The sequence below is a fragment of the Anopheles coluzzii genome, chromosome X, assembly GCF_943734685.1.
Source record: "Anopheles coluzzii chromosome X, AcolN3, whole genome shotgun sequence".
Taxonomy (NCBI): Eukaryota; Metazoa; Arthropoda; class Insecta; order Diptera; family Culicidae; genus Anopheles; species Anopheles coluzzii.
Window position 1 is genome coordinate 13,715,741 of NC_064669.1, and position 21,882 is coordinate 13,737,622.

At 45.6% G+C, this 21,882-nt stretch overlaps 5 protein-coding genes across 10 annotated transcripts in view; 2 read left to right on the top strand and 3 right to left on the bottom strand.

Moving 5' to 3' along the window:
- LOC120958568 (muscle-specific protein 20-like) overlaps nucleotides 1-13,010 on the bottom strand; it is a 33,764-nt gene extending 20,754 nt beyond the window's left edge. The window contains exons 1-2 of one of the 4 annotated variants that reach the window (XM_040381473.2): nucleotides 12,882-13,010; nucleotides 12,217-12,488 (exon numbers count right to left, since the gene is read on the bottom strand). In XM_040381473.2, the coding sequence (XP_040237407.1) occupies nucleotides 12,217-12,240 (24 nt within the window). In that variant the 5' untranslated portion in view covers nucleotides 12,241-12,488; nucleotides 12,882-13,010. The other 3 variants (XM_040381465.2, XM_040381482.2, XM_040381489.2) reach the window with 3 other exon arrangements.
- Nucleotides 2,102-4,827, top strand: LOC120958557 (protein takeout-like). Of its 2 annotated transcripts, none has more exons than XM_040381452.2 (6): nucleotides 2,102-2,324; nucleotides 2,413-2,661; nucleotides 2,762-2,854; nucleotides 3,929-4,079; nucleotides 4,158-4,291; nucleotides 4,374-4,827. In XM_040381452.2, the coding sequence occupies exons 2-6, from the start codon at nucleotides 2,544-2,546 to the stop codon at nucleotides 4,694-4,696; spliced, it is 819 nt and encodes a 272-aa protein (XP_040237386.1). In that variant the 5' UTR covers nucleotides 2,102-2,324; nucleotides 2,413-2,543; the 3' UTR covers nucleotides 4,697-4,827. The 2 variants fall into 2 exon arrangements, with proteins under 2 accessions (XP_040237386.1, XP_040237380.1); XM_040381446.2 differs by having other exon boundaries at nucleotides 2,104-2,324; nucleotides 2,448-2,661.
- Nucleotides 13,011-16,540: 3,530 nt separating the features above from the next.
- Nucleotides 16,541-19,276, top strand: LOC120958726 (mitotic spindle assembly checkpoint protein MAD2A). The gene is made up of 3 exons (XM_040381709.2): nucleotides 16,541-16,762; nucleotides 16,855-17,001; nucleotides 17,098-19,276. Exons 1-3 carry the CDS (start codon nucleotides 16,696-16,698, stop codon nucleotides 17,514-17,516), a joined length of 633 nt encoding a protein of 210 aa, XP_040237643.1. The 5' UTR covers nucleotides 16,541-16,695; the 3' UTR covers nucleotides 17,517-19,276.
- A 99-nt stretch (nucleotides 19,277-19,375) lies between these two features.
- Nucleotides 19,376-20,155, bottom strand: LOC120958716 (acyl-CoA-binding domain-containing protein 6). Its single transcript, XM_040381696.2, has one exon. It carries the CDS (start codon nucleotides 20,153-20,155, stop codon nucleotides 19,394-19,396), a length of 762 nt encoding a protein of 253 aa, XP_040237630.1. The 3' UTR covers nucleotides 19,376-19,393.
- A 94-nt stretch (nucleotides 20,156-20,249) lies between these two features.
- LOC120958739 (SRA stem-loop-interacting RNA-binding protein, mitochondrial-like) lies at nucleotides 20,250-20,786 on the bottom strand. 2 transcript variants are annotated; one of them, XM_040381734.2, is made up of 2 exons: nucleotides 20,641-20,786; nucleotides 20,250-20,547 (listed from the first exon to the last, which is right to left on the bottom strand). In XM_040381734.2, exon 2 carries the CDS (start codon nucleotides 20,528-20,530, stop codon nucleotides 20,267-20,269), a length of 264 nt encoding a protein of 87 aa, XP_040237668.1. In that variant the 5' UTR covers nucleotides 20,531-20,547; nucleotides 20,641-20,786; the 3' UTR covers nucleotides 20,250-20,266. The 2 variants fall into 2 exon arrangements, with proteins under 2 accessions (XP_040237668.1, XP_040237678.1); XM_040381744.2 differs by having other exon boundaries at nucleotides 20,645-20,785.
- Nucleotides 20,787-21,882: the final 1,096 nt, after the last annotated feature.

Here is a 21,882-nt window from a genome sequence, read left to right on the forward strand (position 1 = left end):
GCTACATATGTCTTTATTTAACCTTTTTTTTGGGAAATTTATCTATATTTGTTTAAATATCTTTACTAAACTCGGGCACCTATCAACCTTTGAAATTAAAAATAGCTCAACTAAGTATTTAAACATTTACAACTTCTAAGAGTGTATCAAATTTCAGTACTCAGTGTGATGAAGTTGGTTTCTTGTACCAGATGATATTTGACCATACCTGAAATGTCTAGGTGTTTTATGTTTAATTTTCAGCATAAAACCCCATTATCGAGAAATTTTGTAATAGTTTTAAATGAAACATTCGCACGATAAAAAAAAATCATATCTTCTCGTTATAGTATGTTTGATTGTACGTAAGACAGAGTAAGAATGCTTAACAATTGTGTCTAGAACTTGGACTATTTTCCACAAAGTCAACAGCATGTTTGATGACTATGAAAATAACACATACATTTATGTGCTCTGGGATAGTTTTAGTTCATTGTTGTTGCAAGCGTAATCTTGCTGAGTCAGGTTGGCAAATTTTTGGTGGGAATTTGGATAGAATCTGGAAATGAACTCGAGAATGAATTGTGTTAAGATGAATTTCGGTAAGGATTGAAAGCTGTGAAATGATTTAGTTATAATTAAAGCAATACGGCAAAGCCCTGAATAAAAAAAAGAACTAGTTATAATAAGAGCTATCGAAACAATTGTTGTACATTCAAGATCAATAGTGATAAAAACATATGTTTGCAATTAAAAGCAAAAAAGCACTTGATTTTTTGTTTTCAAACCGTCTTATTGATACAGTTTTTTCGATTTTCCAAGAATATTTTGTGATGTATTTCCTTGTTCATTGGTGCATATTTCTTGTAGCGACCGTATTGATCTATTCTTAGATCAGTGTTTCTACGAAGATAGATAGATTAGAAAGAAGATGTTTAACTCTAAGGTTATCCAAAAGATGATTACCAATTATTTTATTCTAAATTAATGTCCCTTGCATGCCCGCATTGCTTCAAGTTTCCATATAACCAATTCTGAGACTAAAAGAAACAACATAAAATAGCCTTAGAGCAGCCAACACACAGCATCGGTTCTCAGCAGAACGAACCACTTGAACACACTGACCAACCCCACTTGTCACGCACTATTGATCGCCCCGTTAGCGATCTAATCCCCGCCAGGCAGCCGATGCCTGGCAACCCCTCGTGGCACGAAGCGCACCTAACCCTGGCGGCGACAGTAACAACAGCAACAAGCTCCCCAATATTGTCATAAGATGCGAACATCATGTGTTGCATAATTGTTTCGCGCATCACTACGAGTAATAACCTTCGCCGGTACGGTGCTACTCACCATGATCAGCAGTAGCCGAGCGGTTTGCCCGCTTTCCGCTGGCGCACCCCCTCGGTGGTGCATGATGAAATCAAAATTTAGCAAATCCCTGCCCCTTTGTGCCCGCCTTCTTCACTCCAACCAGCAGGCGGGTAGCAACGGAAATTGGAAACTTCTTGCAAGCCCACCTCCCTTCGGCCATCAATGACATCTCTATGCTGGTTGGAAGTTTGGCACCGGTACGAAAGCCGTTGACCTTTCGGGCCGGCATGCCGTCCGAGTCATACGATCCGGATGCCGAATGTGCAATCGATGGCTGCTGACCCCAAACCCCGAGCACTCCGGGGAGAAGCAGGAAAAAAACGCGGCCAATTAAACGCGGCAGGCATGATGATATGCGGATTAGCACCCCCGCCCTCTACCTCGGGACGGAGCGAGCTTGGGAGATCTGGGTGGGATATTTCACAAACATTGACACGGTTAAGATTACGCGCAAAACGCGACATCATCGTAGCATCCAACTTCCAGCAGCAGCGGTAAACGGTTCTAACGGATCGGAGTGGAGTGGCAACCGCTACCGTTGGTAACTAACCACACATGAGGCACAGCTCAGGTCGGACCGTCACCGCAAACACCAGCGCGAAGGGAAGGGATGGATTTCTAATGACGGGCAGGTTGTTCTGACCAGCCTGCCCGGTCGGTGGGATGGCGCGGGAAGGTGTGTGTTTATATGTGGAGACTTGCATGAGCAGTGCCGTTCGGGCCTGATTGCAGTGTTTCCACGCTCACACCGGATCGCTCACCCCAAGGTATATATATATGTGCACGCTTCTATAAATCGTGCCTCCAATGGTGCTGGGCTTTCAGACGTCGCTAGTGCCCGCGGTTTAGGTTGCTGCTCTAAGCTGTATCTAAGAAGACGTGCCTTCAGTGCAGTAGAACGATTCTGTGTGCGGTACACGACAGTGCACGTGCAGTGTCTTTAGGCTACAAAGTGAAACAGTGACTTCCTCGTAAGTGTTTTGACAAGAAATTTGTGATTTTTGCATTAAGTTCTAGTACGGTTACATGAGCTTTTGTATGTCTGTGTGTGTATGTGAGTTGCCCTATAATAAACGGGCATTGCGTCTTTGCAGCACCAACTACAACCCTCTCAACTCTCAACCGTGTGTGGAACCTACCCTGTATCAGAGATATTCTTCATCCCGAATTCGTCCTCAACCAACACACCGATGTCGGCTGCGTGCTGGAATGTCTGGAGCACCGTCCCGCAGTTGGTGCGCCTGTTCTGGGTGGTCAGCCTGCTCGCGCTCTCTCTACCAGCCGCCTCGGCCAGCTTCGAAACGAAACGTACTCATCGCTTGGTACCAAACCATCCGGCATTGCCATTTCTAACCGCGAACCATTGTTTTTTTTTTGTATTTCTTCTTCCTACGGTACCGATCCACAGCGGAGTTCATCAAGACATGCCGGTTCGATCAGCCAGACTTTGTCGACTGTTCCACCGAGTCCGTCCAGGGACTGTTTGACAAGCTCGTTACCGGTAAATGATTTACCTAGCATTATGCCTACCAACAGTGTTTGTACTTGCATGGGAGTGTGTGTGTGTGTGTGTGTGTGTGTGAGACAGTGTAATTAAATTAATTTCCCTCCACGAGTCGGTCGAGCTGGACAGCGCGTGTAACGCGGCAAACCAGTACTGAGAAATAGGGCCAGCGATTCTTTTCTCGACCTTCGAGCGCTATTTTCCCGCGGCCGAGATCGCGGCTCCATACGTGCGGCTCAATGCATTTGCGATGCGATTCAGTGCACACACAATGGAGGGGGTGGTGATGGTGAGACACGTTTTCCTTTGCTCCGGCAGGGCCTTGAACCAAAACTTTTGCCACTTTTAGCCGATCGTAGGAATTTCGCAAGCATCCATTTGCCGAACACCACCTGCAACCGATCCCGTTCGCTCGGGTCGTGTTCGACAACAGCAAACACACCCACCCGCTTACGCTCCCTCTTTTAATTTAAATTTAAATCTCACCACATGCGCGCAAAGGGTCAGATATGTTTTTTTCCAAAAGCCAAACACAAAAACCAACTACCCACACACGGGAATTGCATTGCGTGGCGTGAAACCGGTTGGCTTGCTGCCCAGCACGAACATCGAAAGACCGAATTTTCCTGTTCCACGGGCGTTGGAAGATAAAGTTTGACAGCACGTTAACTTATCGTCCGGTTAGCGTGACGGGCCGTAAAGCCGTTTCTGTGGAGTTCGCGAAAAACTGGTCGCGCCTGCAAGACGCCGCCATGATCGAGCGCCAAAGTAGTGCAAAACGGCTGTCCACCTGCGTTCGGAGCGTTGGCAGCCGTAATGGAGGTCAATGCAAAGGTGCACCCCACTTGGCCGGCTTGTTGAACGGTAGGGGTAAACGGTGCGCGTGACACGGTGACCACAACATACCGCACATGTACCGTATGCAGTGAAACTTGTGGTCCATGTTTGGGACTGTCGAACGAGCCCAAGAACCTCGGCCACTGACCCTATTCACAGTAACTACTTTAAGAGGCAAAAAGGCAATACGCTCAGGCCACACTAATCGCTCTAAACGCTTCTAACTCGCGCTAGGCATCGAAGGGCTCGAGCATGTCGGCACGATCGACCCGATGAAGATCAGCAAAATAAGGATCCTGCAAGGTGATGGACCGGTCAGTGTCAACGCGTCACTTTCCAAGGTGGTGGTCACCGGTTTCGCCAGCACCAAAGTCCTCCGCAATGTGTAAGATAGGCGATCACTGGCCTGATTTGCAATCCGTTTGTGCCAATGCTAACGAATCCCCTCCATTCTTGAGCACAGCGTCAGCAGTAAGAACTTTGGCTGGGAAACGCACATCCGTCTGCCGAAGATGCGGCTCGAGGGCAACTATCACATGCAGGGCCGCATACTGGTGATACCGCTGAACGGGCACGGCAAGTGCTGGTTTGAGCCGAGTAAGTACAGGGTACCAACGAACTTCACCAATGTGGCGAACACGCTCAATGTAAACATTTATTTTTTCCTCCTTTTCTTCAGGCGGCATGGACATCATTATGCGCACCAGCACCGACCTGTACCAGAAGAATGGGCACGTGTTCTACAACGTGACCGGCACGAAGGTGGACTACACCATCTCCGGCCTGCGCCTGCACATGGGCAACCTGTTCGAGGGCGTGAAGGTGCTGGAGGACAGCACCAACCAGTACCTGAACGACAACTGGCGCCCGGTTTCGGAAGCGCTCAAGCCGATCATCGCGAAAACGATCGAGGACATCCTGCTGGCGATCATGCAGAACATCTTCCACCAGCTGCCGGCCGACTACTTTGTGGCGGATCTGCCGCGAAGCGGCGGCTCGTAGGGGATCGGACGCGGCCCGGTTGCTACCGCCTGTACATACAGCAATGGTGACGCAGAAAATTGTACTTGTAGGCTTTTAGGGGCAGGATTGAACAAAATAGTTGTATTAAATGTTAGCTAAACGCGACCGTACGCCATCGTTTCGCTGGGTTTTGATCTTCATTCCGATAACTACAGCACAAGAAACAAAGAAGGTAGGTCAAAGAAGGTTGATTAGTCAACACTTGAATCGATACAGTTTAATGGAGCTGATTTCTTTCAACCACATATTGTCGTTGGTCTGCTTAGAGAAAGATAAGTATATTTACTATTATGTTAACTACGAAGCTATCGTAGTAATCTAATTTCGGTATCTCTCTTATTGGAAATCTGCTTGCTTCTGCTACCAAGAAAGAATTGTTCATGGAATGGAAGGAATAATTGACAAATGAGAAGCCATACAATCAGATAACATTTGGTACCAATATAGCTACTAATTGGCAACTAATATTCCCTTTGAAATCCTAGACTTTTCCAGTCCAGTCACCCGACTTGTTTTTATATAATAACGCCCTAGACTTGTAATTAATGGATGTGCCCACGGTAACAAAACCTTATCAATTTTTCTTTTCACTCGCAGTTGCAACAGTTGAAAATGCTTTCAAACGGTTTAAGGAGTCTCAAAGCATCGCCAGTTGCAACAGTTGAAGATGTTTTCAAAAGTTTTAAGGAGCGTCAAAGCATCGCCAGAAAGAAGAATGGAAGTTGCATTCTAATGGATCACAAAACGAACTCTAATGGATCACACCAACAAAACATGAATAACACACAGTTTCCTAGTCACAAATTGATTTTGTCCGCAGCAGGAGAAAATGAAAACAAAAAAGGATTAAAATTATTGTATATTTTTGCTGAGAACTTTACCCGCAAACTGATGAAAGGGTAAGCCATTTGCGGTAGTACCCAACACACCGGTTTTCATAACAAATCAAACTATGATAAAGAACATAGTTTGGAGAGGTACGTTATGCCTTTTTAACAATGATTATAATGAACTTGAGTAAAGTTCAGCAAAAAGTAACAGCACTACAGTCGAGTTGTTTCAAAATGATACAGCAATATTGAAGAAGATTTCAAGGGCAAGAATATGAACCCACATAACTATCTAGAATTCTCGAAGCTAGAACGAAATTTGGTTTAGTCCAATGTAGATTTCGTCTACAAGAACAATTCCACTGTAAAAGTGTGAAATGGTTGTTTATTGCGAAAGAAATACATAAAATAGATCTGAGAATGTCGTCACAGAACAACTTCTTCAACATAATCTGTTTTTTTTTTCAATTTACATGAAGAGATGTTTTATAGAACATTTCGTTCCATTTCAAATTCCTGTCATGCTATTACCATTTCCGAGCCTTTTATTTCTGTAGATTGATAACAAATTCCGGAATTATACCTATTATGTACTAAACGCTTTAGCGTAAAGAAAGCTTCTTAAAACGATACATCGGTTGTTGGAAAGCTGATGGCATAACCAAATCAAAAACAAAAACTCGTTCATACTTCAACATTTTGATTTGTTTCATATGTTTTATTGAAACAACATTAACATAATTTGCGTTTCTTGCTTAGATCATTTGTATACTTATACTTATAAAATTGGAAGTTGTATATTGAGTGTTGTTTGACTGGATTCTGAATGAACAGGACTTGTGCACAATTATTCGGTACTTCTTCTCGAGGCAATAGTGTTATATTAAACAAATTACTCATTTATCTGAGCGATACTCAGAATAAACAAATGTTAAGAGAGGTATTTGTTCAGTATTTAAATTTGTTGAAGGGGTACTCTATATTAGGTGGCTCCACTTTATTTTAGGACTGATTAACATGCTGTTCAAGAAACCGTTATAAATCTACCTTATTGATATATTATCTTAAGTGAGACAGAGCAGCCAGGCCAATTGCCAATTATCTTTATAGCGATATTTGAATAAATAAAAATCATAATAATGAAAAATTGTGTCGAACCAATTTTTTTTTTATTCGTTTTTCACTGCACGGTACGATTCAAGCGACCTGCTAGTACAGTATAAACATTCTGGGAGAACTTTCCGCACGCTAAGCAAATTGAGTGACTAAGCCGATTTTTCAAGCAACCAAGCGCTCGAAAGATTTCACGTTTGAAACGGCCGAAACCGTTTACGTCGACACGGGATGGATTCAAATGTTTATAATTGTTTCGTTACCTCATTTTTCACTTGTTGAATGGAATGATTTTAGACTGATTTGTAAGAAATCAAAACTCTGTTCAGTTTGTTGCGTACGGGTGTTTGCCATTTGCTCGCCACTAACGGAACCGAAGCTCGTCCCATTTAAACGCTTCTTCTCTGCCCGTAACGCTTCTTCGGTACGCATGCGATTCGATCGAAGCACCGATGCGATTGAGATCGATGCACGGGCATGTCGGATCTAGAGTTTTTCAGGTTGAATTTCAGGTTCCAGGAGAAATTGCTTCTTACTTCATATCCGCACCAGCGCATGCATTATCGATCGTGCAATCATTGCTATCATGCACCGCGGTGCATCACCGTGACCCATCGATCGAGTCTCCTCCCATCCCCTCCCCCCCCCCCCCCCACTATCTGCATGCGAATTGCCATCAAAGTGCCATCATTTTCGCATTTCCCTTCAGCAGCAGCCCCGCAAAACGGTATCGTTGTAATTATTCAGCGCAGATTGCACGATTGCTCTCGGCATTCAGTCGGTGGAAACGCCACCCAACCGAAACGACGCACCGGGGTTGGTACGGAGGGCGACAGGCAGGCAGGCAGGCAGAGAAATGATGTTTAGAGTGAAATTTATTTCTCACATCCGTTCCAAGGCAATGCGCTGCACGGTACGGGGTGCCGATTTTATGCGAAGCATATGTGCGCCGCGTACCTGTACGACGCGCCCTCGTCAAGCCGGTTAACGATCGAGCACATAACCATTTCTCACTCACGTAAGAAATATCCGGTAGACTTACAAGTACGCAGCATCCTTTCTCGATCATAAAAGCGAGTAACTGGGGTTACAGTTCTAAAAATAACGTCAATAGTTTCAACTCCCCCCCCCCCCCTTCAACGCCCAACACCTACAACACGACCGTGAGAAGGCAACCCTATTCGGGCGGGCGAGAGTAAACCAAAAATTTCACACCCATCGGCACCCCCGTTCCCCTGGTTGAAAAATGCTGGAAATCTTGGTTTGTCTGCGGTTAAATTTAGAACGGGCAAACAAGCGAGCACGCTTCCCTTACGAAAGCACGCACGCGAATTCAGTGCGCGCCAAGCTTGTGTGGGTGAGGACGAAGAAATTGGTTATCATTTGAAACCCATGCTCCATACGTTCGCACACCATCCAAGTCGAGCGTGTCACGGTGAATGGTTAGATTGTGAATAATTCATTCCATCTCTTCCCGTGCGTGCATCTTAATTAGCAAACGCTCGTCTTTTTTTTGCGCGGGCGCGTAAGTGTGCCTGCCGTGGGCAGCGACCGTTTGATGCGAGTTTGAACTGTTCTGGTGTGAACGAGGAATGGGAATGAGGGAACGATGCACGATGCCGCTCGTTACGCATCTGTAAGCTGCTCCTGTTTTGTCATTGTAAATGGAAAAAGAAATAATAGCACGAACGGCACGAATAATGACAGTAGCGGTACCACAGAGATGAGCGGAACGTGCATGAAATAAATTGATCATAGTGCCTGCAGGAAGTTTGGCTGGCTGGTGCCAACGTTTTGAAAAGTGTAAACAAAATATAAATGCATCTGAAATTGTGGTGTGTAAATTCTAATCTCACGCATGTTGCCTGCATTTCCTGCCAACGCAACAAGCTCAAGATGAAGTTTACACTGGAAGAAGAATAAACAGGGTAACTGTACCAGTTTTCGGCGGGTTACCATTTTTATAAAAAAAATCGTAAAAATACAAACATTGAATTTGCTCCTATTTTCGGCAGTTTGTTCCTATTTTCGGCAGGCTGTGTTCCTATTTTCGGCAACGCGAATTCGGGTCAGAAATTGTGTTTATTAATGTAAATAGGAAGAAAATAATGTTTATAACAGTTAAACGCTGTTACTATCCTAAGATTGGCGTTAAAAAGCACTTAAATTAACAATTTTATGTTGCACATTTGGTTATCGTGGTGCCCGTTTTGACAGCCTTTTTGATTTGACTACAAACAAAACAACCATTAAAGAAAAGTGATAGTTTGACGGATCTAGCTTACAGCGCCCTATTTATCGTATTCGATAGAAAAAATGTCGTAGTAAATGTCGACATACGCATTGTAGTATTCTGAGCAAGTTTTAAAGGAGTATTCAGCCAAATCCAAGGTATGTTGTTGCTACGAGTTTCATCAGGAACCCACAACATTGAACTGTCAAAAATGAACATTTACTGTGCACCTATTTTCGGCAGCATTTTAAGTGAAAAATAACTGGTTTGTCGTAATTTTAAAATTCCGAGCATGTAAGAATAAATCAACCAAGCATAACATTAATGTACACCACACCTTCATTGTTTTACTGTTCTAGTTCTCTTCATCACAAAACATACCTAAGTATTGACTGACAGCAAATCTGCCGAAAATTTTTGAGCTGGGTACAATTTATTTGATATTTTGAAAAATAACCAAGGAAATGGTGTGAAATTTCGTACAGGCGGTCCCCGAGATACACGGTTAATGGGGACCGAAAACGGCCGCAAAATACCGCGTATCTCGAATTTCCGCGTAAGTCGAATCTCGTGATTTCCAGCTAAAATTTCACTAATTTTCGTGTAATTTTGCAAGTAGGGGGCGGTTTTAGTCACTTTATGAGTTATTTGATATGATTCTGACTGAATATAACAGTTTTAAACTTTTTGAATAAGTTTTTAACATTCGATCGAAACGGAAATTATTTGGCAATATACAATTGATGTGTCAAATCAGTACAATTTGCTCAAAGAACTGTCAAATTTAGAAAACCGCGTATCTCCGAATCCGCGTTTAAGAGGTACCGTGTATCTCGGGGACCGCCTGTATATGAATAGCAAATGAGTGTACTTTCACTACAAAATTGTGTTTTGTGACATTTTTTTCTCGTTTTTAGTTACACTGCCGAAAATAGGTACACTGCCGAACACTGGTACAGTTACCCTAGGATCAAATTATGAACCTATGTGCATTTCTACCGAACTAGTCAATAAGATTTGATTCAAACAATTGGTTCGGTGCTGAACCTGGTTCTCTTGTAACATTCGTTCAAGCGACTGATGGATTAGCTCAGCGCGTAAGCCGACCGGTTGACACATCACTAATACAGCGTTCAGTTCCCAAACATACACATCGTAATGCCGCCCGCGCTTGGGCGAATACGTACATGTCTCTGCTCAATTAAGATATCTATTGCCATCTGATAGAAGAGCATTTTAAAACTAAAATGCGTTATTTAAACCCGGCAAACACCTATTTCCTTTGCGCCAGTGTAACGCAAATCAAAATCTCATTCGCTTGTATTCCTTTTTTTCCATTACATTGCTTGGAGCGTGCTTGCATGTATGCTTGTGTACACAGCAACTTTTCTTCCCTTTTCTCACTGAATGACTCATACGTGTTGCTACCGAACCTCTATCCTATCTCCTCCCACCTTCCGCTTAATGAATGAATGCAATCCTTCCAGCAGCCACTTTAAAACGAACCCAATGCTTTAATTATGATGTGCGCACGGATGATACTTTGCAACAAAAGAAGTATGTATGAATATGCACAACACCATCTTAAGTGCACCGTGACACACTCAACCACACATAAGGGTATGGAGGAAGCTTTCCCATTTGTCGCCCTCCATTGCACCGTTGCGTCTGTGCGCTTTTGCTTTTTTTTTTGCTTCCCCCATTATATGCAGATCCCCGTCATCTTATTCGATGATGCGCAAACAGGGATGCATTCGCGAGTGTGTGTGTGTGTGTTTGTAAGCCGGAAAACTAGCGAAAGGTGTGAGCTGCGATGATTGCCCCGAGGGCGCGTTTTACTTTTTGCCGAGTGAGTTTGCCGATAGTTTTTCACGTGTTAAAAATACACACACACACATGAGGCTGAGGGAGGGGGGGGGGAAGCAAGATATTCACACTCTTCATTTTGTTGCAGGTAAAGGCTCTGGGCTGGGGAAGAGTGGCAGAAAAGACGGATGTAATTGTTTTCAAAACAATCAGTGCATCCCAACTGAGAGCGATTTCCCAATGCGTTTCGTGTACGGCCGAGTGGAAACCCCCCTCTAGAGGGTTGGCAGTGGCCTAGGGGAGGGTAGGGGAAGGGCCCACGGCACAGCACGAAATCGTGCGGAACTGCGGGTGCGCTTTGCATAGGGCCGCGGGCATGCGAGCGAACCGGCGGGCAGTAAGCCGTAGTAAGACCATCTCCAGCCCGGGGTAGGTGTGAAAAACGATGTGAAATGAGATGCGTTGCGGGATGAGATGGAAAGGTCCGTTAGTTAAATGGCTATCAACTATTCTTTTCCCTCGCGTTTTCCCTCGCTTTGCCGTTTTGGCTGGTGCGTCTCTTTCTTCGAGCCGTATCTCGCATCCGATTTTCATCACGGGCGTGCAATAATTCATCAAAAAATTTGCCGACGCACGAAAGGTGGGGATCACGGCTTGGGAAACTGTTTGCATCGTTTAAATTTAGCAACCACGGCCAACAAGGGGATCGTTTGAAGGGGATGGGGAGGGTAGTTGGGAGCGCTAAAACATGTGCTTTGGCACTGCGGCATGACTCACGGCGGTGCGTCGATTTTTCCAAACCGCACCGGACTGAGCCGGATGGGTAAACGGCTGGCGGTTGGGCCGCAGCCATCATTCCACAAGCTCATCAGTTTTGCCACCGGCCATACGACCAGTGACGGCGACTAGGACACGGGCGGGACCGGTGGTTTTGAGAGGACGCATAAACAAAGCGGCTTGGCCAAAAGGGATCGGAGACGCTTGCGATGCTGATGAGTCAGCTCGGGGCGTGCTTGGAATGGCACAAGGCCAGAACGAGAGCGCGCGCGCGCAATCATTCGCACAGACACGTGGAGGAATGTGCGGGAGTGTTGACGTGGCCGAAGGTAACCAAATCGTTCAATTTTTAGGTCGAGCGAGCGTCCTAAGTATCCATTTCCCGACACGGTGGGGGGAGGTTTACCTTTCCGTGTATAAACCGAGACCTAAACTATTAATTACAGCTGACCCGAACTCGCTACGCGGGGATATTTTTAGCTTCCCAAGACCTTCACTACCTATCCTAGGGGTTAAAATAGCAGACTCCTTAAACCGTTCGCAGTGTCCAGCGTTTGGAGGTGTAAATGCTTCGGCGCCCCTCAATGTTAAACCAATTTAGCTCCCCCAGTCCACCGCTGACTAAAGCTGACTGCACTGTCACCTGCCTAACGGGTGACCAAATATGGTGAAACTAGCATCGGAGGGCGGAGTTTTAATCAGCACGCGTTCGATTGGACCAGTTTCGCTAGTGCACCTACCTGCCACAGTGGACGTCCAGGCATGATGGTGATTAGGCTGGTCGGTAGTAGTGTGAGTCTGCCGCAAAAGGGTGCGATGCGATTCTGCGTAACGCTTCAGACTCGGTGGCTGAGCTGTTTGCCGCACGGGTTGATTGATGGAGCAGCAGCGGCGCGCTACCTGGTTGGAGCTGGGGCTGGGAATTTGTGCCGCACGTGGTCGGCGTCTTCACACGATCACACAAATGCTTTGCTCGCTTTCACAGGCAACACTCTGGATAGGCACTACGACACTGTTGTGAGGGATGAAAATTGGGGAAGGTAAAGGGTAAGCAGGTGCGACGCGGTTTGATTTTTTTTTTTTTGTTTAAGCCAGATCGCCTTAAAAGGACTGGATCCGATTCTGATGCGTGCGTGACGGGATCTCGTACACTGTCCTTTCTGGATGTCTCTACGCACGGATCACGCACACCTGTAACGTCAAAATCACTGTACACACAACAGCGCAACTACGGACACACTCTTGCAAAAAAAATCTTATTGGAGCATTCACACAAACAGCGAAGATAAACAAAATGGTAGAAATTAGTACACCGTGGGTAGTGACGCCACTGGAGCACGCAGAGTAAAATACAAACAAAACTTCGGGAAATAAACAACAACAACAACCAAATGCGAATTACTACGGGCAGTGATTGCAGGCAGCGGCAAATACTGAGACTACTGAGTGTGTTTGTTGTTTACGGCCGGCGTGGTTTTGCGAACTGCTCAAGGCAACGGCTGAGAACTGAATACGCGCAAACGGTGGAACGCGTGCCGTGTTATATATATAGACAATCAGGCCGGCGCGCGGGGAACCATCCGAAGATCCGAAGCATCTGCCTGCAATCGCACCCGGAACGCACTCCACCGTCCACACCCCACCCATGCGTAGTTTATGGGTCATCTACGCTTCAACACGCCGCGGAGCAGGAGAGGATGGACGCGCTAACTATCCACTACCCGGCGGGATTTCACTAGGCAGCACCACACTCTCCTCAGCTGACGCTGGCTGCTTCCAGGCTGCACTAGCACGGTCTCGCACTCACTCTCGCATTTTTGGAGCACTTTGCGCAAGTAGCTGATAATGGGTATGCATCAGCAGCAACAGCAGCAGCAAGAGATTTTGAATTTGGATTCGATCCGGCCTGGGGCTATGCATAAACCTGTATGGTTCCGGCCGGGTAGGCGCGGAAGGGCGAGTGATGATAAAACGGATTGCACCGAAGGCATCCAATTCCTGCACGTATCTGGCTGAAGCGCTTGCAACATGATCCACGCATCGTACGCGGTTTGGTATTTATTAGTTTGTTGTTTTGTTTTTTTGCTTCCTCTCTCCCAATGTTTGCGTGGAGAAGCTCGCCACTCCGGGAGACTACGGGGTTGCACACTGAGATGGGATAGTACATATGGAGAGGTGCCAGAGGGGCAGTACAGAAATCAGAACGTTCGTTGCGGACACCTTTGTCATGCTAGGTCGGCTGGAATAAATGCTCCACAGCCCCCAGGATTGGGACATAAGCTGTACAGCTAAAGCCGTTTGGAACAGACATCTTGGAGTCTCTGCCACTGGGCTCTTCTGTGATCTAGGAAGCTCGCGGGAAGGCATGGTGCAGCGCGCTAATTGATTGCACACTTCAATGTCCTCCAACTTCTTACATTTGCGTGCTGGCTCAAGCGTTGTGGAATGAGAGTGTGGATTAGTAATATGTTTTTATGCACAACGGCCAATTTACCAACGAAAGCCTCTTGAGCAGCTAATCTGTTGTTGAAGGGGTAAAAAAACAATGCTCCCAAATTGAAAATTGATTGCAATTTTTATTCAACTCATACGAACAAAGTTATTACTGCACTATTGAAGGTACTCCTCTGCATGTTGGAATGCGCATCCGATTAATGGTGCAATGAACAGACTTAGCTACGAACAAAAAAAATCAAACCAGACAGAAAACAATACAATAAACTCCAATTGTAATGCTAAAATGCCATACTCAACATAAGCTCATAAGCTGGTTGATCAACTTATCAACATTGCGATTGCGGCTCCGATATCACGATCATTGAGAAATTAAGAAAGTAAAACTGCTGCCGCTGCTGCTGCTGCTGCTGCTGCTCCGCACGAACGGCCATCAATTTCATACGCACGATATCGCTATCAATCAACGGTGGCGCGTGAACAGCGTGTGCGTTACACGCGAGCGAGCGAGAAAAAGAGAGCGAGCAGGAGAGAAAAAAATTGACGATAGCGTTAATCGATGGTTTATAAAAATGAATAACGCACAAATCAAACCCGCTGGTGCATATCAGAAGTTCAATGTTATGCGTGTTGGGCGATAAAAAGGGGCATTTTGCTTTTGCCGGAGGCTTTACAGTGCCGGTCCAGTGCTGCTGGTTGTTGAGTACAATTTGTTCCTCGTCGTGCTTTTCTTGGGCACACTTACGGTCACAGCACATCGTGCTGAAAATATTAGTTTGTCAACCGTATATCTGGGTTTTTGGCTGAAGAGATGCAGCTCAGCAACGTGTTCGTCTTGCTAATGCTCTGTGAGTCAGAGACGACGCATTCGCCTGTTTGAAGTATCGATTGTGCAATCAAGCGCTTTTTTAGAAAACAAAATACTACTTTTCAGCTCCGACACTCAATTTAATAGCTCGATGTTCTAATATATACTTCTACCTTTCTGCATCATTTTTAATGCACATCGATCAATACTGATTGTAAACCATTCAGGGAAGTGAAACTGCTCTTAAATCTATTCAGATACTGGGACTTTTTCTGAGCCCATAGCGGTATTGGAACTTAGCTTGAACACATTCCAGTCCTGGATTTCAATTCCAACCCGTACCGTTACTAGAACTGGCTCGGAATCCATATTGGCCCAGGAACTAAGGCTATATTGGTTCTGGAAATGATTCAGCACCAGTATCGCTCCAGTAACTGATCCTGAACGCTTACTGATCTGAGAGCTGATCCTGAACCTATTTTTATCCCAGATCTAATCCCTAACCCACACTGACCCTAGAACTGATCGGGACCTTTCACTACGGGAACTGATACGTCCTCCTGTATCTTTATCGATCCTGCGATTGATCTCAAATCCATGCTGTCTTGGAACTAATGCAGTAACCATACCCTTCCTGGAAGTAATCCCTAACTCATACTTGCCCTAAAAATGGTATAGAACACATACCCATTATTGGAACTCATCCTGTCCGGAAAACGCTACCTTTTATTATTCCGAACAAATTAAAGTAGTTGTATCTGTCGCATACAGATACATCACGAATCCATGCCATACCAGGAACTGATACTATACAGTCTGCTCCCGAGTTACGCGGTTTGTGCGTTCCGGAGGAATCTGCGTAAGGGAACGGTCAGATGATATGATTGATATGATTTTAGACATTTGACATCTGAAATAAAATTGCATGCGCCGATTTGCCGCATCGCCGCATGCGGCAGATTCGCAAGTGCTGTCATTAACGTCAAATCCTATACAAAAGCTTACGGCAAAATGCGGCGAGGTTCTGACCGTTCCCTAACTCGAATATCAGCGTATGTCGAATTTCGCGTTTTTCATCTAAAATTAATTTGATTAATAGGTATTTTTGATGAAATTAGGTACTTTTAAACATTTTATTATTTATTTGATACGATTTGTACATAAAATACTCATATTTCTGGCTTTTAAACGGATTAAACTGTGATAAATTAAAATGCAATTTATACTGCATTGGACAAATCTTCAAGCAAATAGTACTGATTTGACATTTGATCAGCCAAATTTAGACAACCGCGTATCTTTGAATCCGCATAAGTCGAGAACCGCGTAACTCGGGAACAGACTGTACCTACTCCAATCCAGAGACTGATTCCAACGCCATACTAGTCCATGAACCATTAACACCAGTTTTTCGACAAATTGGCCGTAAACATTCAGTGTAAAAATGCAGCAATCAAAGAAGGTAGGAGTATCCAGATTATCGTGCATTACCCCATAACTATAAATTGTTTATGCTGCTAGTTTTATGTTAAATTTTGATTATTTATATGATGATGCGATACGATTTATTTTATTTTGTTTAATTAAATTTTGAATAAAGAAAACTTCTCAGCGGCTGTCATTTGATTGGCCGTTATTTCAATGTGTTTTAAATTGCAACGACCTTTTCAAACGAATTGTTACAAAATTTTCAGTTGTTGTCAAATAGTGAAATATTTCGACACTGCATTGTGAACGTTGACACTGAAATGTTTCCCATAGCACACGCACACACGCAACCATACATGCAAACACCATTTGACAGCACTTGAGCGCGTACAAAAATTCATCTTACCCAAACGGTCGGACGTTTCGAGCTGTGTACACAAAAGGCGGCACGGTTTTTTTGAGCCGAGAAAGTAGAACCGCTCTGTAATATTTACGTGTGAAAGCCCCGTCTGCAGCACAGCAAGTCAAAATGGCTACATCACAGGATCACTGCATTACGCTGCAAGGTTCCGCGGCCATCATCCACGAGTATCTGAGTAAGTTGCGTTAAGCCGGCGGATTTCGGCGCAGAATGTGAATGATCATCTGCCATATTTTTCCCTTCTCCCCCCTCACACACTCCGAGCAGAGTATAGCTCGCACTCGATCATCTTTCAGCGGGGCATCTATCCGGCCAGCGACTTCCAGCCGATAGATTACAACGGTGTGCCGATGATGGTTTCGCGCGACCCGCGCATCAAAGAGTACATCGACTTGATCATGGAGCAGGTCCACGGTAAGTCATCGTCGCTTTGTTTTGTTTGCTTTCGCTGGTTGCTCATTCCTACCTCTCCCCCCCCCCCCCCCCCCCCCGTAATGGGATCGTTTGCAGATTTGATCATGAAGCGGATGATTACCAAGGTGACGATGTGCATCGTGACGGTGGAGAGCAAGGAGGTGGTGGAGCGCTGGGACTTTAACATCCAGCCGACGTACGACGGGGAGCAGGGCGAGGAGCCGGCCGTACCGAAGGAACTGAAGAAGATCCAGTCGGAGATACGGGACGTGATGCGGCAGATCGTGGCCACGATCAGCTTTCTGCCCTGTCTCGACCAACGCTGCACCTTCGACATCATGCTGCACACGGTCGGCGAGGTGTTCGAGGCCAACCCGACCATGATCAAGCAGTTCCGTGAGGAAGATATGGCCAGCATCGAGATCGAGGGTGCGCAAACGATCGCGCTGAAGCAGTTCAGCACCGGGCTGCAGACGGTTGACACGAAGGTGGTGTACCGGGTGACCGATCCCTAGTGGACAGGCGACCAACCGACCTTTGGCCTTTGTTTTATTACCAGTTTAAGTATTTTTTTAATCTTTTTTGCATGCATAAATATTGACATAAAGTGGCTGTGATGGGTGGGAGACAGCGAGCATTTGTTAATAAGACGATGATATCGAGCTGAAAACGGAAGGGCTTTCTTTCATTCCATTGGTTAGCTCTCAGTGATTGGCAATGTACGTGTTGACGGTGGAACTCGGGCTAGTTCACGCGGAAAGGAAAGGTCTTCAGTGTCCTAAGTCCCAACCGAAAACGGGTTCATAGGATAAGATTCCATTCTGCCCGAAAAGAGGTATTGCAACAAATTGTGTATTATACTTTCCGCTAGCATTCTCGGTTCGTAGTAATCTATGCAGCGAAAGTGGCACAATTGATACCACAGCTTTTCGGATGTGGCAGAGTGACCCGGATGAGACCTTAAGCAAATCCTAGGAAAGGCCAAGACGTTCAAAAGAAAATCGTGACGTTCTCCGTTAAGGTACTGAATTAAATCTCACGTTTATTAAACAAAATCGGTTCTTATATATAGTGGAACCCCTCATAACGAGTTAAATCCGTTCCAATGACTCACTTGTTATGCAAAAAGCTCGTTCTGTGGGATGATGATGATGGTGAGTCCCACCTCTTACCCCGACAATGGATTGAGGGGAACGAATTTATCACTAGGATATTACATTTACAATACAATACAATACGGCCTGTTTGGACCGTTCCTCATACTTCTGTTCTGAATCTTCTGAAGTCGCGATAATTTAGTTTCAGAAGCCAGAAATCAATGTACGACCTTTTTTTTATTTCAGGCTTTGCATCTAATAGTATATTGGAAATAATCAACATTTTGGATTTACTCTTATTCAATTTTAATTTCTTGTACATCAGGCATCTACTGAAGAGGGAGTCTCTTTTTCCATAGAATTCGTATGAAAAGTGAAATAATTGGTTCCAGGTCAAGAAAAGTGCAGATATATAGGGATTAAATACATCACAACCATACGGAACACCTCCAAGTAGCAACAGTAATCCATTGACCAGTTCTTAGTATCGTCAAAATATTGTTAAAAAGGAAATTATGTAGCAATTAAGCTGAAGACACTACCTCACTTACTCCACCTGTCGATAAGCACAGCAAAAATGTCAGCTCGTAGTTATCAGTTATCTAGACGTAGAGTGAACGCGCCCACGGCCCGCTCCGATTTTTTTTTTTTAATTTTTGAATAACTTCGTGAGCACTGTATGACTTTTGAACTAGCAAGTGGGAGTTTATGTGTCACCTCCCCTACACTTTTCCTCCACACTCCTCCACACCTAGCTGCCTCTTTTGGAAATAGTTTGATTTTTAACGCTTCTTACTATTGAAACTCTCGAAACTCGTTATGCGTAAAATAATCGTTATAAGGGGTACTCGTTATGAGAGGTTCCGATATTTGATGGCGAGAAACTTGTGAAAATATTGTGCCTTTTTTCGGAACTCTATCTACTTCAGAGAAAATTCGGTCATTTTTGTGCTTTATCAATTTGGCATCGAGAATACTTCGAGAACACTTTTACATAATTGCACAGGCTCCTGCGGTAGCAAAGTTTACCTTCCACCGGAAGAGCAACAACGCAAATGATGTAGTGTGAATTTTGTGATATTTTTGCGTGAATGTGAACTGCTGAAGTAAAATTGTATTTTTCCTCCCATTGTTTGTCATAAATCGTTGCAACGATGACGTGTTGCTTGGGCGAATAATCAAAACTAAATATCTTATTTTCCAACGACTAAATTCCCTCGCCAAACCCAATCTCCATCTCTAGCGGAAATTAAAGAAACGCGTACACCAGCTTAGAATTACACCTTCCAAAAACCTCACGCGAGGCAAGCCTTTATTGCCTGATTGTAAGCAACGTCGCTACACGTTTCGCCCTCCTCATCCCTAATCGTGCGGTCCGCGCCGTGCTGCAGCAGCAGCTGCAGGCACTCCACATTGCCACAGCTGGACGCGTAATGCAGCGCGGTCTGGCCGTCCGCCCCGCGCAGATTGATATCGATCCCGTCGACGGCCAGCAGACGGGTCAGAATCTCTACGTTCCCCCGGTCCGCCGCCCAGTGTATGGCAGCCATGCCTTCGTCGTCCAGCCCGTTCACTAGCGCCGCCGGCTCGCCACTGTCCCCGAGCATGGCCCGCACACCGTCCAGGTCGTCCGCCTTGATCCTGTCGACCAGCGACCGGGCCGTCCCGTCATCCGGCAGGCTGCACTCCGACAGTCGCTTCGGCCGCGACACCGACACCCAGGCCGGTTCCGGTGCGCCGGGCGAGCCGTGGCGTTCGCACCAGCTCGGCGCCAGCTCGTCCAGCAGCCGCACGTACTGCTGCCTGGCGTCGGCCGGATCGAGCTGCCGCACCTTGTCCCAAGCGTACCACTTGGCCCGTGCCGCCATGCTGTAGATCGCCGGCTTCGGCGTGTTGCACGGCCCAACCGTCGCCTGCTTGTACAGACCGTAGAACTGTAGCAGCTGCTCCTGCTTGAACTGGTCCGTGCTGTGCTCGATGTATTTGGTCGCCCGGGCAAAGCTCTCCTCCAGCGGGCTGGCGGTCGTCTCCTCCAGCTCGTCACTCATGTCCGCCATCGCGAGCAAGTGGGCCGCCTCCCTTACCACATATCCTACAAAATGCTACCTAGCCCACTACCGCCGCCACTACTACTACTGCTACTATCTACTCCTACCGCGTCCGCCCCCCTAGTCCGTTTGCTGGAAGAAGATGGGCGTGTTGTCGAGCACGTGCTTCTGGTTGCGCTCCAGGTTCTCGATCGACGCCCGCTTCTGGAACGACACGAACCCGTACCCCTTGGACAGGCCCGTCTTACGGTCGAACACTACCTGGGCCCAGGAAACCTTGCCGAACTGGCTGAAGTAGTTGCGCAACTCCCGGTGCCCCACGGTCCAGGCGACGTTGCCGACGAAGATTTTCAGCGAGCGGGCAGCACTACCGGCCCCAGACATAACGCCGGAAGAAATGCCTGCCGGAAGAAGGGAAAAGGGCCGAACGTTATAGCAACGTGTCCTTTGCGGTATCGCACAGAGAAAAAAAAGTGGCGCTAATATTTATATACCGACGTAAAGAAGGTACGACTGGAGGAAAATGCTGCCTGGTGGGGAACAAAAAAAAGTATGCACACACGTTGGGCAATATCTCACTTTGATCGTGTGTTTTTTTACTGCTCTGCGAGAATGCGAGCCGTGTATATGTGTGTGTGTGCGTAGAGAAATTGTCAACTGTATGACAGCCGAAACAGCAATTGCGTTTAGGCGCACGAGTTTGTGGACTGTAAATATTGTTTTTGTTAAAAATGAAATGTTTTTATTCCAATCAAATGGTCATCAGACATGTCGTCAAAAAAAATGCAAAATGATTACATTTTTTGTACAATTGACCAACAACACAACATTCTAGAGGGGTGTAACCACCTCAATGCTGACGTTACAGGGGTTGCACACGTCTATTCCCAAATAGACAGAGCTCTTACTTAATAATAGCTGATTTGGGGCTGTTTAACGAAAAATCGTTCCCATGTCGTACTTTGTGTGGGTGATGAAGAGATACACGGTACTTTGCAGAACACTATGAGACTTGTTTGTTTAAACAAGCACTTGGTACTCACTGGAACCTTACAGCCGTTTATACATTTATAATATGATGTGTATATGGTTCACGATGGAAACTTGAAGGATTGTTATAAGAAGGTGGTACCGAACTTGATGGAACTTCATATCTTTTTAAAGCATGGCATCGGTACAAAGTGGCTCTTGTTAAATATATATCTATAAGCCTTCTAACTTTCCAGACAAATCTATGTATGATAGGTCGTGTGGTCACACGGGTATCAACACCATTGACCATTACTCTCACTTGCTTCAGTTTTCATAAGAGTTTAGTATTTTAACAATCGTATCGCCACTCTAGTTCTAGCGATGCATAACTTCAATGCAAATCCATACAACAGTACAGAATGAATGAGAACGCTCTCCAAGCGAGGAAGCTCCACTGGTGGTTGGGTATCCCACCAACAGATGGTGCCACCAGCTTTTTGCTATTTTTAGAATGCATGAGTCGTTTGCCGTCTGCTAAACGAAGTCTTTCTATATTCCGTTTAGGTTGAGAGCTTAAGTCGTTTAGAACCCGTTTAGTGGTCGTTTAGTGTGTAGCGACCAGAGCGCCATCTGGTGCGCACACCTAGAACTACCGACAGAAAATGTGTAACGGGCTAGTTAGGCAGGGACTGCACACAAAGCTAGAGCAGGACAAACAGTGGTAGCATGCTGCACCGCAGCTATAAAAACGGTGGCTTGCTCCA